The sequence below is a fragment of the Carettochelys insculpta genome, chromosome 2, assembly GCF_033958435.1.
Source record: "Carettochelys insculpta isolate YL-2023 chromosome 2, ASM3395843v1, whole genome shotgun sequence".
In the NCBI taxonomy this organism is placed as follows: domain Eukaryota; kingdom Metazoa; phylum Chordata; order Testudines; family Carettochelyidae; genus Carettochelys; species Carettochelys insculpta.
The window spans coordinates 162,803,864-162,822,800 of record NC_134138.1 but is presented as its reverse complement, the minus strand read 5'-3'; the positions used below and the strand labels follow the sequence as shown (position 1 = coordinate 162,822,800).

Sequence of the window (18,937 nt, the reverse complement as noted above, 5' to 3'; positions counted from 1 at the left end):
TTTGTTTTACAGTCCTTTTTGTCGCCTGTAGTATGTTGCAGTAATGTGTGACGTTTTTCTAACTTTCTTGTTTTGGTAAGGAACTTTTAATCCCCAAAAATTAATGCAAAAAAAGAATGTTCCCCAACACAAACCATTAATTCAAAGCTATGATTGAATTGTACACATTGAAAGTCAAGATACTTGACCCCAAACAGTTCGAACATGGCTATATTGAATTTGTTTTACTGTAAGAGTTTCCATGTACAGCACTCCAAAATCACTCCTTTATCCCAGACTTATCTTTTCAGAAGGCTTTGTATGTTTCCCATGTTTTTGGGCAAGCAGGATGGCAGTAGAAAACAGTGCACAAGTGCAAGGGGACTGGGATACGGTTGCTGTGGGGACTACGAGTTTGTATTTCTTGACTTGTGCTGGGTAAAACTCAGACACAACATCTCATTTAAGTAGTTTTTTTGTATTTACTTACAAAGAGCAAAATCTCCATTCAGACCAGAGCTTTGCTAGAACATCAAGACATTTCTTATTGTGTAGGAAAATGACACCAAGGAAGTGGAATTTAACTGTTCTCAGGGATCAGCACTACAGGAGCATTGCAGGGGCAGCTTTATAGCTCTGCCGTCACTGACTGTATACAATGGTGAGAGATCTGACTGTCTGTGGAACAAAGGTTCTATTGTGACCAGCTGGCTAAAGAATCTCTTCAGTCACCGTGACTCCATCACAGAAAATTTGGCTTACAAGAAAATATTGAACACAGAGTGGGAAACAAGATGCCTGCGTCAAAAAGAGTGATGGAGGGGAAGAACCAGGCCAAGCTGACACAGCAGCTCTTTTTCTACTGTATTGTTGCATGCACCCCATGTGTCATCTGATGGAGTAGCTTACTGCATTGGGTTTCATAAGGAGTGCAATACAGAAAACAGAGCCTAGAGTTTACTGTGGGGTCAGAATGTGAAACCAAGACCCATTCAAATCTGCTAAGCAGCAGGGGCTTCATTCTTGTCAACCTTCCATGTATGTATCCAGCCCTCTGCCCAAATTGCTAGTGAAGCTTTCAGTGATTTTTTTTTTGTCTTCTTTTCACCAATGTGACTGAAGCATCTGTACATAATTAATGATTTTTTTGCACCATGGTAATCCCAGCAATTAAGCATTAGTGTATTTGTTTTTTTAAATGGCTGCACAGTGTAAATCTTTCATGGAAAAATTTGCATCAGTTTTACTATGCATGTGTGATTTCAGTTATTAAGGCTACACACGTTAAGGTTTGTTTTACTGTGTATATGCTCTGTAAGGCAGATTGCAGCTTTTAGAGCCTCAGGTTTGTACAGGGGCACTCAATTAGGCACTCAGCCTGTGGCAAACAGAGGCAGGCACAATGCCACAGTACACTGGAGGAGCAGTTACAAGACTGACCATTGATATATGCTGTAGCATAGTGCCACAAGCACTTCCCAGCAGTGGTCCCTTGTAGTGTGTCTTGTGTTTGAGACCGCATTAATCCTCTCCTTCACCGTTCAGTGAATGCATGGTCTAGGATTCAAGCTACTCTTTGTAGGGGAACACGCAGAGTAGGTAAGGACTCTGTGTCATCCATCCCCTATCCTGACTCCCCAGCTCAGGGGTGATCACTATCTGGCACTAGGTATATTAAACCTGGGAAAATTAGATACAACTGTATATTTTTAATGTGCTTACTTTTTATTCTACAAACAAATTAAATTTTAAATAAGGGAAGATCAGGTAATGATCAAAAAATCATTTGTTAGCGAAGCATGTGGTTTAATCTACTGTAACTACATTTATAAATGCTCATATTTATATATTCATTCTGTGAATTACTTGAAATTCATGTAATCCGAAGAGAAATTGGTAGGGAAAAGAAGTACTAGAAGTACTTTTGAGACTGTTTGTTTTTTCTTCATGGTTCAGTTTACTATTTGGATTTTTAGACTCGTAGCACTAGAGGGTTAGAAGGGACCACAAGGATCATTTAGTTTAACACTGTGCTAAAATGCCAGATTTGTTGTTTTTAAGCTTTTTGAAAGCCTCCAGTGAAGGAGTTTCCGCAGCTTCCCTAAGCAGTGTTCCATTTTCCTACCATTCTTACAGTTATCTGTTTTTTAATAACAGGCTTAACCTCTCTAATCTGGAATTCTCTCATCTGGCATGATTTTCGTTAGCCTGATGAGTACCTGTAAGAGTGGCCAAGTTCAGAAAGTTTGTTTACAGCCACCAGTCCTGTCTCTCAGTGTTCTGTGCTGTTGTTTTGCTGTAATATATCCCTAAAGGTCTTCTAAGGCTGCATCTGCACTACGAGACAAATTCAAATTTAAGGCAGTTAGCTTGGTTGTACCACGTGACTGTCTTCACTGTAAATACCATTAGCTCGATTTAGGGAGCACTAATGTTGATATATTATTGATATAATAATATTGTTGGAACCAGGTGGGTGTAACGTTCAGTTTGAATCTAAAAGTTTGAGTGAAGGCTAGTGTGGAAGCACCGTGTCTTTAATCAGAATTAATTAGCCTCCAGAGTGGTCCTATGTATGCCCCACAGTGCTCTGCTCTGGCCGTTTCCATCTCCACAGCCCTCCAGGTGCGCAGGAATTAGGTAACAGGAAGACTGTTTAAATTTGGCACCAGGAAACCTGTGGCTGTAGGGCCATGCTTGTCTGAGAGGCTGAGAAACAACTTTCGTTCTTTGCTATTAGCACGGCTGTGGGGTCATGCTTGTGTGAGACTCATCTTTCTTTCTTTGCTATCAGAGCTGTGAGCTCATCTACCCATTACAAATAGCCCCAGCACGGATTTCATGGTTCAGTGTCTACCTTTGCTAGATGTGTTTTTTTGTCCCGTCCCCACCAGCACCAGACGCTGCCCCACCACACCACGTGCCCCAGCTAGACGGTGGGTGAGGGTCGTGCTTGTATGAGAGGCCGAGAAACTTCTTTTCAGCACTTTACATTTTGTGCAGGCTCCCTCCCCTGCAGGTGCCATGTATTCGGGGACTTTCCCACACCCATCCGCATCACACGGCTAACCCCTGACCCAATAAAAGGATGTGTCCACTGTTCAGTGCGGACCGTGCTGCCAGGCACCACCATATTCTGGCTTGTGTGTGGTGATGGCTCCAAGAGTGGGAAAGACTTTTGGTCTGGCAGCCTCAGTGGCTAAGATTTTCAGGGTCTTGCTGCCACACGGGGGGATACTATTTCAACTGTCCCCCTCCCCCTCTAAAGACCCACCATACCCAACAAGGACCCAGGGGACTAGCTGCCACCAGGGGAAAGTCTCACCCAGTGGCTAAGATTTACAGGGTATTGCTGCCATCCCTTGTGTTGGTAGTTTCTGTGTAGTGATGAGGGAAGACCATAATTTTTTTCCCTAGCCTTTTCTATCCTCGTTCTTCTAACTTTGCACCCCTCCATGCAAGGCAGAGTGGGTGGAGGACCAGGTGAGAACACAGACTGTGCACAGAAGCTGTATAATGAATTGGGAACCCAAAAACCCTTTTCTCAGCAATTCTCTTTTTTTTCCCCAAATCTTTACTATCTACTCTTTGTGCTTTTCATTGCCTCTATGTTATTTTCAGAGATCAGATGCAATAAAGGGATGGGGGACAGTCCATGTATGGCCAGTTGAGAAGACACATACCTGCTGATTTTTTAAAATCCTTGATAATTCAGTTAGAGAAGAAAGAGATATGTGTTAACTTTGCTGTCTTTGTTGATGCCCTACTTTTCCTTCCTTCTGATTGGAAAAATGGACATTTGCTTACCATGGGATGGGAATGAGGGCAATGCAGTATGGGAAGATGATCTCAAATACCAGCCAACATACTCAGAATGCTTATGGGCATGAGGGAACTGTGGAATAGATTCCCACAATGCATTGCTGCAGCAGTTGATGTTTGCGGATTGAGTGTGGCAGCAATAAGTTGACTTTGTGAGGAGCACTGTGGAGGTGAGGATAGTCAAATTTGAATTTATAAAATCCAGTGTCACAAAATCAGTATTAATAAATTTTGAATTTATCTCATTGTGTAGACTTAGCCTTAGAGTAAGTAGTGAAAGTGTTGGTAATGTGCTGGAAAATATTGACCTTCTGTTGTCCAGCAAATTTTCTTGTCCAGTACCGGTCAGGTCTTGAAGGTGCCAGGTGAGAGAGGCTCAACCTGTATATATATTTAACATTCAAAGCATGTCAAATCAATATTAGAGCAAATCTTCAAAACATTTGATCTACGTTTCAACAAATCTGTTGAAATCTCATTCTTAATAGCTTGCTTTTTCCATGAACGTCACCCTGGGTTATCTGAACTTCTCTTTTGACCAATTTATGTTGAGCTGATAGCTCCAGTGGGATGAGGTTATGGCTGATAGCATCGTCATTTGCAACTAAAGCCTTCACTTCCAGCGCAGTCTCAGACATTGCTGAAGAACATGTGCTATGATCGTTCTCTGAGACAATGTGAGGTGGAGGTTGTATAGATTCTGGGGTAATAAAACAGAGTGGAAATGTGAAAGGATAGGAGTTTGCAGAACCTTTCACTGGTTTTTTTGGGGCAGGTGGGAACATCCCATGGATATGGAATTTTCTCCCTGACACTCAAGTCTTTTGCTGGTTGCTTTTATCGCATGTCAGACTCTATGGGAGAGGAGAGCATATGGCCTTTTATTAGATAAGCATATTCACAAGTGAAACACGTAACAGGATTAGACCCTAGCTAACACTCGTGAGTACAGTGGGGGCAGGATAGAAAGGAGCTTCACACCCTAGCATAACTTGTGAAAGTGCAGGCTACACTGCAGTTGAGCGAGCACAACAGCTATTCCCAAATTACTTCACCCTGGAGAGTAGGAGCGGAAAGCCATGAATCTGGTCTGTCACATGGTTGGTGAGGAATATGCCATATCTCTTTAAAGTTGCAATTTGCTAGCTTCCCTACCACTGATGTAAATACATCTTTCTTCCCTTGCACTTGCTCTCTTCTAACATGGGATTGTGCCAAAATGTCATGATCTAGCAAAAGACTTAACTTTGAAAATGGGTTTCAACATAGCCCTGAAAAACAATATTGTGTTTACTTTACAAATATCTACAGGAGTAACAAACATCAAGCACTAGGAAATCCAGATATTCACTCACTGCCAAATAAAGAAACTATCCTTCATCACTCACTGTCCCCGTTCTCAGCTTTCAGTGCCCACTCAGACTTAATATTCTCTGTAAAATTTGCAAAACTACTTGCAAAGATCAGAAGAAATAAAATACAGAAATGGGAGAAAAGCAGCTGCTTTTATCTGCCTCCTCATTTCTTTACCACAGGAATTTTTGCTATACCTCAGATACAATATTTTTGTGGCTGGTTTTGCACTTTTTCACTCCCTTTTCCTCAGAAGAGGTCCTGTGGCGGCACTTCTCCAAGATCTTCTTCAGAAAAACATTTTCTCTCGTGTTAGTGTGGAATGAAAATCCTTTATATGATGTCTGACAGAAAATCTGGGTTATTATAAGGGATTTGCTTCTGTCTGTTGCAGTAGCAATGGCCAATGTCTCCAGTAAGGCAATTCGCTTTTAGAGGTAGTGGCATCACACAGTGTATAGTCACAGGCTACTGTCCTTCCATCAGTTCAGAATAAGCCAGTTGAACTTCTGGTGAGGTTTGATTTTTATATTTGCATGAGCAAAGAACGTGTAACAGAGCTGCTATCTTTTTATATGCTGCAGGTTGTTGTGTTTGCATGGCAAGCCAGAAGTAGTGATTGTCACTTCTTATATTTTGAACTGATCACAGTTTTAAGATGGAGCACCGGTTGTCTCCACCAGAATAATTGTGTCTGACAGTTTTAACTGTCATTTTCTAATTCCCATAATATTTTGATTTTTTTTTTCTCTCTAACTTTGCTTTCAGCATTACATGCTGCTGCCCTTTCTGGCCATGTCAGCACAGTAAAACTGCTTTTGGAACATAATGCCCAAGTAGATGCAACTGATGTAATGAAGCACACTCCACTTTTCCGGGCCTGTGAGATGGGACACAAAGAAGTGATACAGACACTCATTAAAGGTCAGCTGTCGCAAGTTTACAAGTCCATTCACTGAGTTAAAATTCTTTTATAGATAGGTTGTAAAATAGCATTGCCGGGCAAAAAGATGAGCCCAAAATTAGTCCAGTAGGGAAAGATTTATGTATAGTGTATTTCATAGAATAGAAAGTAATAAATGAAAATGATTTGTAATGCATGTTGAGAAGATAAAAAAGTAAACATACCCAAAACTAGGGTTTCTCTACCCATTGTCCCCAGTCTCTTCAAGTACCCTTTAATCTCCTAAACCCCACGTAGTACTTCTCTTACCTATAAATGAGATTAATTTAATTATTTTAATCATTGATGAAAATGGGGTGAGTAGCATGTTTGAACATTTAAATTGCTTACATGTTTCAAACACACCTGTTCAGCTTTTCTGATATTTTAATGCATTTTTCCTGTAATGACTTCTTGAATGCAAATTTTTGTGTTTTAGGAAAATTTAGCAATAATAGAAACCACAAAAGAAAATAGCTGTATTACACAGATACTGGCATATCACCTTAGGTACCAGCAATTATAGAAGCATTACATTTGGCCTAAATACATCTTTTCTCTTTGGCTCTCATGGAAGAGATGAGTTGGTGGATATAAGATGCTCAGGGTCTGGCTAAATCATATAAATTATTATAATTGTATTATAGGGACAGTTATAGTTTTGTTTAGTCATAGCTGATGGTTTGGTGTATTATATGGCTTTTCTATGGTTTTGCACTCTGGTTTTTATCTGTTGTAAGAGCACATTAGGAAAACCAAATTAAACAGATTAATTTGGTTTGGGTAAAAGAATTTTACATGGTTGAATAAAGAAAAGGGGAATAACTGTAAAGCCCATGAGATGGGGCTAGTGGTAAAGTTTTTAAAAGAACCAATGTCACATTCTCAAACATGATTTGACCTCTTAGGAACCTATGTCTCATTGAAAGTCAAAAGGATTCAAGTATATGGGGGCAAGATTTTTAAAGGTATTTGGGTACCTAATGGGATTTTCAAAAGTACCTAAGCAAATTGGATGCCTAACTCTCACTGAAACTCTTAAGTGCCCAAGTCACTTTTGAAAATCAGCTTCTAAGTCAAGTAAGAGCTTTTGAAAATGTTGCCAGATGATACAGACTTAATTTGCCCTTCCTCTGACGTGCAAAAATACTTTTGTGTTTTTACTGCCCATGTTCAGATGTTGTTTTGCTATTACAGGAGGAGCAAGAGTAGATTTGGTTGATCAAGATGGCCATTCTCCCCTTCACTGGGCAGCTCTGGGTGGAAATGCTGATGTATGTCAAATTCTGATAGAAAATAAAATCAACCCCAATGTGCAAGATTATGCAGGTAGAACTCCTTTGCAATGTGCCGCATATGGGGGCTATATTAACTGCATGGTCGTGTTGCTGGAAAACAGTGCAGATCCAAATATTCAAGATAAAGAGGTATGTTGTTCTTCACTGTGTCATTTAAGTTAATCTCAGACCAAGCATAAATTGAAAATATCTTCTTCCTGTTTACTGTTTTTTCTTATCTGCAGCATGGTGGCATTAATCCTTGATACAACGAGTCTGCATTCACTGCTATTGTAGGGGAAGAGTAGAAGCCCTAAGAGTACTTTCCCAATGTATTGCACTTTTTTAGGGCTATATCGAAGATTATAACTTTAATACATGGGTGGGGAACCCCTGCAGTGGGGCAAGCTGGCACTGGTGTTCCAGCCAGATGGGGGGCACCAAGGTTATGCCCTACCCCATGCCAGTTCCCCACTGCTGGGTGAAAGAGGGGAGCCACAAGCCTCCCAGGCTGGATCAAGGCAAGCTGCAGCTGGCATCCAGCCCATAGGCCCTGCCTGGTGGGGAAAGGATGCAGCTCTGTGCTGACAACAGCAGCGTAGGGTATCTTTATCACCTGTGCTGCTTGCAGGCTCCATCTCTCTCACTCCCATTGGTAGGGAGTCTTGGCCAATGGGCGTGGGTGGGGGTGTTGCCTACCTGTGTTGGCACCATGGAGCCACCTGTGCACCTTCCCCTCAGGCACAGCTCCAGGTAGGTGCCCCTCCACACCCTCCAACCCTGATCCTGCAGCCCCATCCCCCGCATCTGCACCCTCCCTTCCTCCCCCCAGACACTGCTCTGCTCTTGCACCCTTCCACCTACCCAGATCCTGCAATCCCACTGCCACCTCGCTTCTGCACCCTCCCTGCCAGACTGCACACTGCCAGCCTGCTCCTGCATTCTACCACCTGTCCAGACCCTGCAGCCCCACCTTGCTCCTGCACCCTACTTCCTGCTCAGACCCCTCATTCCCACTTCCAGCCTGCTCCCTGGCAGCCCTCTCCATACACGGATCCCTGAATCCCTCAATTTTGGCCCCTCCCTAGAGCCCCACACAAATCTACTAGCCCTGGGACCCCATTAGAGTTAATCTGGCTTGGGGTGGGCGGAACCCTGAGCCTGTGGCCCTTTTTATTCCCTTCTTCCTTACATGTGGCCCTCAAATGATTTTTCTATAGGTCTGTGGCCCCCAACCCAATAAAAATGCCCCAATCCTGTTTTAATATACAGCATTAACCAAAGATGCAAATTTGCCATATTGTCCGTTTTCTTATAAAGTTAACATCTGAAAATTACCCTGTTTAAAACTTACTTTATGTGTTTTCTTATTCAAATATTTAATATGGACTGTAATCTTACAATCTACACTATATGTTCCCAGCCTCAGTTTGTAAGATAGAGCAAGGGTGTGCAACAAACTGCAGCAATCCTCTGTCTGGCTTTTTAGAGCGAACATGATCGTTATAGTTTGCTCATATGTTCCTTTGCTCCCTCCCTTAGGCACTGAGTGAAACTTGGTGCCAAAACAGATTTTGTGTTCTAGGATAAGTTGTTTTTGGCTGTATATTGGCATAACTCCATTGGAGTCAATAGAATTTCACCAGTTCTTACCAGCTGTGAATTTGTCCAGTATGTTAACGTTTTACCTCAAGGCAATGAGGGATATGTTTCTGTGTCTCATTCAGTTTAATGTAACTTGGCTCAGAGTTTTCATATTTGGAAATTCTGCTTACAGTGGTCTGAAATTTGGTGCTGCAATATTCAGCTGCATGGACAGCCAAGGATGTGGTCAAAGTATTGTCTGAAGGAAAAGTAGCTGATTGAACCTCGGTAGATTTCTGCTACATTGGTAGTTCACAGCAGCCAGAAGATTGCCCTAAAAAGTTGGCTGAGGATTCTCCTGACGTAACCCTTGAGAGGCTTAGAATTGGCATAGGAATCTCTGTGCCACGTTCCCCCGTGCTCTTTGTGCAGGTGGCACGATGGGGGTCTGCTGAAGATGGAGCACTGTGTGCTCTGCTCACTGATTCATGGCCCTAACAAGACTGTAGCAGCTGGCATAATTTATATTGGCCCTGAGGCCAGACTAAATTACAGATGCCTGTTTTGGCTCCAGTTGGTCCATAATTTCAGTAAAGGGAGCTTAGAAACAGATTTCCTTCCTTAGCTTCACAGAGTGCAAATTCCGCATGGCCGAAAAAATTGTCCTTGATCTATTTTTAAAATCTTTCAGTGATGTTCCCTTTATATCCTCTTTTTAAATGGACAAGATGTACTTTCGAGCCAATTTTGGTTATAACGTCAATTTTAGCCCAGAATGACAACACAATATGCTATTTTTCTTTTGGCAATAGAAAGTTAGCTAGTAAACATTTTACTTAATATATTTTTGGTTTCTTTTTTATAGGGAAGGACTGCTTTACATTGGCTGTGTAACAATGGTTACCTTGATGCTATAAAGTTGCTGCTGGGTTTTGATGCATTTCCTAATCATATGGAGAACAATGAAGAGAGGTACTGTTTTTTAATCATATTATCTTCTAATTTATCAAACAAACTTGGCGTTGGTATGTATGTCACATGTTCAAATATTTATTGTCCCAGAACCATGAGCTTGAACATGTACAAAATCGTTGGTGTAATCTTGGGACTGGAGAGTAGTTAAATTATGCTGTTGAAGGCACTTAAATGTTTTTATGCTTTTGAACCTGATCCTGCAGAGACTTCTGTGTGTGCTTCAGTTTACCCTCTGTGAATACTCTCCTGGAAACTAGTGAGGCTACTTGTAGCATGTGAAGTTAGACATCTACTTAAGTCTTCACAGGTTGGATGGTTTGCACAGGAACAGTGAAATGAACAGAAATACTGTAAATTAAGGCAAATTCACTTAAATTGTGTTTGCTCGAGTCACCTTATTAAGGGTAGGAAATGAGCCCTTCCCTTTAACTCAATGCTATGTTATTCTTTTCAATGCAACCTTACCTCAAAACTAACAAAATTCACTTTCTGCAATTAAATTCTTTCTTTCTTTTTCTTGTACTGTCACAAGTAGATAGTAAAGCTGTTCATTTATGCAAAGCTAACAGATGTATGTAGTAGGTCCAGTCCAGCTCCTGTTTAGGTGAACTTGAGCTTTGTTGCTCAGTTCAGTGAGTGCTTGGTCTGATGAAAGGAGAAAACAAAATTGTATTTTACTGCAGATTAACTGATGGTTGTCTGTATTCTGATTCAATAACACAACAAAAATTCTGTACAATTGTAGGGGACTAAAATTTGCATCTGTTTTCTTTCCCTCTGTCATATAAATATTGTTATTTAAAAATATTGGGTTTAGATAGTTTAAATTTTTCACGTGCGTATGTAGGCAATCAGCACTACTATGTATTTTGTACACTAGTGTTGTGGGCTTTTTACTTCCATCCTTTCTTTCTTTGTTTTTAATGGCCTTGCTTAATCCTATCATTTGTTTTTGTTGCCTACTCTGACCATGTAGATAGGCACTCTTCCTGTCCTCCAGAGCAATTTATTGTCATTTTTGTATAGAAAGCAGTGAGCAGCTTCCAGTTATGTTCTGCTAATCTGTCTATGGTGGCTTTCAATTAACAGCTGTATTTTTATTAATTAACTTGTGTATTAGAGAACTTGAGGGCAACCAACATTGTGTCTTTTAGAATGCTTATAATGGCATTTGGGAGAACCTCAAATTGAAGAGCTTATTCTTACAACCATTTCATTAGCATCTTGGGAAACTCTCTGCTCTTCTGGCACCACTTTGTATGTGTGATCCTGAGATCATACATTCATATACGCTCTTGCTTATAAATACTGTTTCTAGTCCCTTTTTTTTCATTTATTGTTTGAAAAGACAGGGAAAATAAAGTTAACATAGAATTACAGTTGAGAGCATAAATGCACTAAACCAGGAAGCAGAGGAGTTAAGGCTGCCACAACATTTCAGTAACTCGGCCACACTGCACGTACCCTTAATAGTAAGCAGTACATTTAGACATATAAGAAGTCTTCTAAGTATGAATGCCATTCTTCTTATAAGAACCTTAACTTTTGAATTTCCAGAATTGTGTTTATTTCAATATTCAACCTTAATGTTGCATTCATAGAGAGGCTGTATTTGCTCATGTCAAATAGTGTGTCATATTGCCAAACTCCATCATAATTAGGATGGGTGAATCTTAAAATGTACAGAGCGCTAGTTTGCTTTTAATAGATTCACTTTCAGATATACACAATTGCATGTCTAAGGCATTTTATGTGATGACCCTATGGTCAGGAAGCATTCATTTGCTCTTTTCTAATAATATACTTCAAGGGAGGTTTAGCAGCTTCCTACCTTTGTACAGGTTATGGGACTGTATCAGTTGGTTTAAAGAGTTAATATTTATAGCTCCAGAACATAAATAATTGCAACTTTAATGTAAATCTGACTCTAACTACCAGTCTTCTAAAATTCAGTCCTAATTACTGTCTCTCACCGAAGACTAATAAAATTGGTGTTTCCAGATGGATCTTTTTGAAATTTGATGATCCTAAAAAACTCCTAAGAATGCTCTCTTAAAAATAACATCAAATTGTTGCAGAACATTATTTTCTACCAAGAAATGGAAGGCTTCAAGAATGAAGTAGGCTTTTGAGAAAGATGAACTGGAGACGAGAGAGAGTCAAAATGAAGGCAACAATTTTCTGTAAATATAATCGTGACTCCTTCAAGTGGTGGTCCCCATGTTTGTTCCACAGAGGAACAAGTAGGCTTTGTGCCCCTGAAATTGGAGATGTCTAGCATGTGGTGTCCCTTAGTCCAAGCCTGTACAGTTGCTGTGATACTCCAAACTGAGGACATAAAAAGCACTGTGCACAAACACCTCTCCTGTTCCTCTTATTGGCAGTTGGAAAGATCTGAAGCAAAGGGGAAGGTGTCAGGATGGTGGGAAATAGATAGGGACCACATATCTGAAAAAAATTCAAGCTAAAGATAAGTAATCTCCGTTAATAACCGTGCGTTAGGAATCTGAAAACATATTTAGTATCATTTTGTACCTGTTAATTTAAAATACGCTCATCCCTCGCTATACGAGCACAATTGGTTCCTAATTTTTTGCTCATAGGCGAAAGCTCGTAAGAGGGACACCAAATTCCTATTAAAATACTTGTAAAAGACTCTGGTTCCAAGGGCTCGGAGTGGCAGCAGGTGGTGCCGCTTTTGAAAAGTAAGCGAACATGGGGTTGGGAGAGGGTTAAAGGCTGAGGCCATGAGCTGGAGGGAGGGTGGGTTAAACCTGTAGGCGGCTCAGTGGAGGAGGTGGCAGCTTGTTCCTCCTGGCTGCAGCAGAAGTACCTGGGGGGGTGGGGGGCTCCAGGGGGTTTGGAAGGGAGCAGGATGGGGTGGGTGTTGGGAGTGGGCTAGGGGAATGTTGGGACTGGGTGGGGGGCTGCGAGTCTTCCCGCACCCCCTGGTCAGGGACCCTGTGGCTGGAGCAGAGCCAGCTGCAGGGCTACCACTCTCGCCACTGTTCTGCCCCCTGCTGGGGACCTTGCAGGGCTGCTGATCTTGCTGCCTTCGCCCCCCCCCCCCCACCCTACGGCCGGAGTGCAGCCAGTTACAGGACTGCCAGTCTTTCCTCCCCCCTGCTGGGAATACAGCTCCTGGAGTGCTGCCAGGTGGGGGGCTGCGGGACTCATTGCTTTCTTCTCCTCCCACCACCACCGGGGACCATGTGGGGCTGCCAGACTCACCCCCTTTCCTCCTGCCGGGGACCCAGTGGCTGGAGCGGGGGCTGCTGGTCTCGCAGCCCCTGCCAGTGGCTGGTTCATATTAGCGGGGGAAGTTCACTCATTTAGTGAACATTGGTATGTATGTGTCTCCCTTGTTTTAACAAGTATTCGTAAGTGAAGTACTGGTTAAACGAAGGATGAGTGTATTCAGAACAGCAGGTAGCATCTGTCCAAGAGTTATTTCAAATCTTTGTCTCACTTAATATTTCATCAGCAATACGCCTTGACCCGTGCCCTGTCATTGCCTTTTATTCCTATTGACATGTCAGTTCAGGCACTCTAATCTTCCCATCAAACCATCACCATATGGCAAGTCCAATTGTGCTGTCTGCCTGTTCTTCCTAGCTTTAGCTGCATTGCATCATTGTTGCTTACCATCAAAAAGAGGCTTAATTTTACTCCTTCATGCATTGACACCAGCTGGCAGTCATTGTTTAACTTGATAGAGTGTATAAGTATCTTTTTTTCCTGTTGTTGCTAATACTCAGTTACTAAAAATGTCTTTTCCTAGCACGTGCACTTCAGTACAAGTGGGAGGTCCATGTAGGTTTTGCTGCCCTTTACTGTTTGTGTGAATTGGCGCTAAAATTTTCAAAAGCGCCTAAAGGTTGACCTAAACTACAATAAAGCGCTGGCACATGGCCAGGGTCAGATGACTCAGGCTCTCAGGGTTTGGTCTGCTGGGTTCTGAGGGGTAAAGGTCCAAGACATGGCACTCCAGCCCAAGCCTAAATATTCACTCTGTGATATTATAGCCCAGGTTCTTTGAGCCTGAGTCAGCTGACCTGGGTCAGTCAATTTGCATCTTATAACAGTGACTTTAAAAACATTGCATAGAGAAAGGTGTGAACTGGAGTTCTTATTCAGATTCAACACATTTAACACTTGGTCTGAACAAAGACAACAATTACCTCACACATTTACAAGGACTGCTTCCCTTCCTTTGATTCTCGTAATTACCTCAGGCAAGACCCGTACCATCCTCAGCCCCTCACCCCCCTCCTTCAGTCCTACGTACTTGATTTGTCAGTTATTGCAATTTTATTTTTTTGGACCTCTGTGCATAGATGTCAATTTGTACAAAAAATGCTATTCATCTGAAGAAGTGGGTCTGTCCCACGAAAGCTCATCAGCAAATAAATTATTTTGTTAGTCTTTAAGGTGCTACATTACTGCTGTTTTTGTTTTGTTACAATACAGGCTAACATGGTTACCTCTCTGTTATTACTCTAAGTGAGGTAGCCTAAGTCCCATTGAAAACCAATGACACTTGTGCTCGTAAGTGGCTTTTGAAAATGAGACTTAGTCTCCTAAGGTTTCTTTTTAAAAATGTTATCCTTAATGCCCTTGAAAGTGTGGAAATAACACCAATAGCTATTGTTGGTCATACTATTGTCAATCTTTCTGCAGCACATCTCTGCCAAACACTTAAACCATATCCACAAAATGACTGCTATTTCTGTTTTGGCTTCTCTTTATCGAAGCTGCAAACCTGGTTAATTAAATAATTACTGTATTTATGTGGTAGTCTTATAATGCAGATAAATATTTACTAGTTATTGTTACAAGGTAGAATGGAAACAGCAAGCACATTTTTCCTTATGATCTAAACCAGAATTAGAAATTGTTTCCAAAAGGGAAATGCTTCTCAACTGATTTCACCTCATGAGCATCCTTGACTTACAAATTTAATTCAGGAACACAGTGCATGTCACAGAGGACATATTAGTAAATGACCTTTAAGGAACAACTGAGTCTTAATTGCTTGCTCAAACCCTTTGTTTAAAGAAGCATGGTGAGGTATGGAACCTCTCAAATTTTCAGACTTTGGATATGTGATTCTTTGAAAAAGGTGTTGAAACCTCCCGTAAGGAGAGTATTTCTCATTAGTGGAACTTCCATCTCATTTTATAAGCCAAAACTATGTATTGTGACTAACAATCTAATCTGTCAAAACACACGTATGTTTTCTTGCTTTAGATACACTCCACTTGATTATGCGCTGCTTGGAGAACACCACGAGGTGATTCAGTTTATGTTGGAACATGGCGCTTTGTCTATAGCTGCCATACAGGACATTGCTGCCTTTAAAATTCAAGCTGTTTACAAAGGATACAAGGTTAGAAAGGCTTTCCAAGACCGAAAAAATCTTCTAATGAAGCACGAACAGCTGAGAAAAGATGCTGCTGCCAAGTAAGTCTGACACATGGGGAGAGTGCAAAAATGAAGCTTTTAAAATGAAATTGTTGAAGAAAACAATAATTTACAGGTGAATCGCTCTGTGTTTCTTCCATCTCCTTAGAAATAGTCTTTGTTCACTTAAAGGAAAATTTAGTGTTTTCCCAGATGTTGCGTAGATGGCTATGTTGTGTAAAACATAGATGTTTTGAGGTTTTGGGTTTTTGTAAATTATCTAATAGTTTTGAATGCTTTGTCACTTCTGTAGTGATGGATAAGTCTGAGCCTGTGTCATGGAGGATGGTACCCTTCTTCCCTCTGAGAATCACAATTGCTAACATGAATTACTTCCTTTATCTTTGTTTCTCGGGGTTAAAAAGCGAACCAGTCGGAGATTTGCCTCTAGAAACTAGCCAACCAGTTTCTAAATACTTATACCAGTTCTGCTCTTTATTAAGCTTGTTAACTTTTTTCTCCCCCACTTCCCTCTCCCCCCCGCATGCTTCTATTGTTAAAATGACAAAGGAGTTACCTACAGGATAGTTGTAGCTTTCTCATTTCTAAGATGCTAGACAAGGTGGTGGTCTGTTGGATGAACTTGTGTTCATGAGTGAGAACCTTTGCAGCCACGTAGAGCTGTTCTTCAAATCACTCTTTTGATCATACAAGGAATATACCTTTTCAGTGAACAGGTGAATTTAATGAAAATAATTCAGCAGCTTGTTCTCTCAAGCAACTAAAATATAAAATATAGTTTATAGTACTTCGTAGGCTGTAGTTCCACAATATTCAAGAGGGGCAAATTGAGTCATAATCAACTCCTGCTAACGTTGCCAGTTACATAAAAATGTACTGTATATATTTTCTATTTTCTATTTGTCCCAACATTAAAATATTGCCATTAACCCAGCTGAAGGAGTCTAGCTTTCAGATTATCCTATTTGGCAGATGGTGCTTAATTAAGTTGCTCATCTCTTTTACCTCAACACTCACAGGAAAGATATTTAAAAACTCTTATGATGACCCACCCACATAATAATCTTCTCAATTGTAATATAATTACAATACCTCGTTGTACAGAGATAAAAGCAATGCCCACAGGCCCCAGTCAGGAACAGGGTCCCGTTTACCTAGCTACTGTACAAACGTGTGAAGATGTGGTTCCTATCTCAAGGCAGTTCCACAAAAGATTCACATATTTTTCTTTCATTTCTCTGCAACAAATAAATCCTTAAAGGAAATTGCATCTCAGAATTCACACACAATCTCATGTAACTAAGACACAGCCAAAAACAAATGTAATACGAATACTAAAAAGTACCCTTCAGTCTATAGTAGATCCAATACCCTTTTCTTTTTTTTTTTTTTTTGGGCGCGGGGAGGTGCCTGTACTCAGCCAGCTCCCTGCCTCCTCTCCTCAGCCAGTCCCATGGTAGGGGCTGTCAAGGTCCCAATACTCAATACCGGCAAGTACCTGCACAAAAAAGCACGAAGTAGATTTGAAGTGTTGACAGCAACAGAGATGAAAAAACTGCAATTTTCAAATTCCATTGATTTCATAGTATCACAGAATACTAGGACTGGAAGGGACCTTGAGAGGCCATCGAGTCCAGCCCCCTGCCCTCATGGCAGGACCAAGTACTGTCTAAACCATCCCTGATAGACATCTATCTAACCTGTTATTAAATATCTCCAGCAATGGGTTTCCACAACCTCCCTTGGCAATTTATTCTACTGTTTGACCACCCTGGCAGTTAGAAACTTTTTCCTAATGTCCAACCTAAACCTCCCTTGCTGCAGTTTAAGCCCATTGCCTCTTGTTCTAACCTCAGAGGCCAAAAAGAACAAGTTTTCTCCCTCCTCCTTATGACACTCTTCTAGATACCTGAAAACCGCTATCATGTCCCTCCCCAGTCTTCTCTTTTCCAAACTAAACAAGCCCAATTCTTTCAGCCTTTCTTCATAGGTCACATTCTCTAGACCTTTAATCACTCTTGTCGCTCTCTTCTGGACCCTCTCTAATTTCTTCACATCTTTCTTGAACTGTGGTGCCCAGAACTGGACACAATACTGCAGCTGAGGCCTAACCAGCGCAGAGTAGAGCGGAAGAATGACTTCTCGTGTCTTGTTCACAACACACCTGTTAATGCATCCCAGAATCATGTTTGCTTTTTTTGCAACAGCATTACACTGTTGACTCATATTTAGCTTGTGGTCCACTATAACCCCCTACATCCCTTTCTTCTGGAGTCATTCCTAGTCGTTCTCTCCCCATTCTGTATGTGTGAAACTGATTGTTCCTTCCCAAGTGCAGCACTTTGCATTTGTCCTCATTAAACTTCATCCTGTTTACCTCAGACCATTTCTCCAATTTATCCAGATAATTTTGAATTATGACCCTATCCTCCAAAGCAGTTGCAACCCCTCCCAGCTTGATATCATCTGCACAAGTAATAAGCGTACTTTCTATGCCAATATCTAAATCGTTGATGAAGATATTGAACAGAACCAGTCCTAAAACAGACCCCTGTGGAACCCCACTTGTTATACTTTTCCAGCAGGATTGAGACCCATTAAGAACTGCCATATTTTCATTAATTTTAATGGGAATTGTACAACTAAAAGTGGCTCTGAAAATCTCAGCCAAAAAGTTTTCACAGAAGCTCTTTCATCATATTTAACCACAGTGGTAGCAGTGTTCCTTAGATCTCAACAGGAACTTAAGAGAACCATTTCGAGAACTGCATCAGACATGCTATGTGGGAGTACTGTCTCCTGAAACTTCCTGAATGGCTATGTCTACACTACCCCCCCGCTTTCGAAAGGGGGATGCAAATGAGACACATTGGGATATGCTAATGAGGCACTGCAATGAATATGCAGCGCCTCATTAGCATAATGGCAGCCATGGCACTTCGAAAGTGCTGCTTTCAATCGTACGTGGCTCGTCTACACAGAGTCCTTTACGAAAGGACCCCGCATGCTTCAAAATCCCCTTATTCCTATTTGGCTATGGGAATAAGCGGATTTTGAAGTGTGTGGAGTCCTTTCAAAAAGGACCTCATGTAGACGAGCCACACATGATCAAAAGCAGCACTTTCAAAGTGCTGAGGCTGCCATCATGCTAATGAGGTGCTGCATATTCATTGCAGCGCATCATTAGCGTATCGAGAAGTCTCGTTAGCATCCCCCTTTTGAAAGTGTGCAGGGGGCTAGTGTAGACATAGCCTATATGTCTGAAAACCTATTTGACTTTATTCTTTGTTGACTGTGTCTGCTGCCAAAATTGGAAGGCTTCTCTAAAGAAGTCTGTAATGAAAACATGAGTTTTTATATTGCTGTATGACATGTATGCAATACTTCATTGGAAAGGTCACCCGACTTAACATGGAGCAAATGTTACAGGGGCTTGTCATCTCGGTTTTATCTCTGTATGCAAGATGATGGCATAGGTTATCTGCTTTATTGTATTTACACTAATTGTGCTGCACCTTGCAGTTGGGTAACGTGGTCGTCTTTGGACAGAATTTGAGCTCCTCTGTTTTGATTATTAGTC

General features: G+C 41.3%; 1 protein-coding gene across 8 annotated transcripts in view; it reads left to right on the top strand.

The window, feature by feature from the left end:
- INVS (inversin) overlaps positions 1–18,937 on the top strand; it is a 178,154-nt gene that overhangs the window by 88,530 nt on the left and 70,687 nt on the right. For all 8 annotated transcript variants that reach the window (XR_012644533.1, XM_074987955.1, XM_074987954.1 and 5 more), the window contains 4 exons: positions 5,923–6,078; positions 7,295–7,524; positions 9,824–9,930; positions 15,184–15,396. Coding sequence is in view for 7 of the 8 variants with exons in the window: in XM_074987955.1 (XP_074844056.1) it covers positions 5,923–6,078; positions 7,295–7,524; positions 9,824–9,930; positions 15,184–15,396 (706 nt within the window). In the remaining variant the exon portion in view is untranslated. The remainder of the gene's footprint in view (positions 1–5,922; positions 6,079–7,294; positions 7,525–9,823; positions 9,931–15,183; positions 15,397–18,937) is intronic.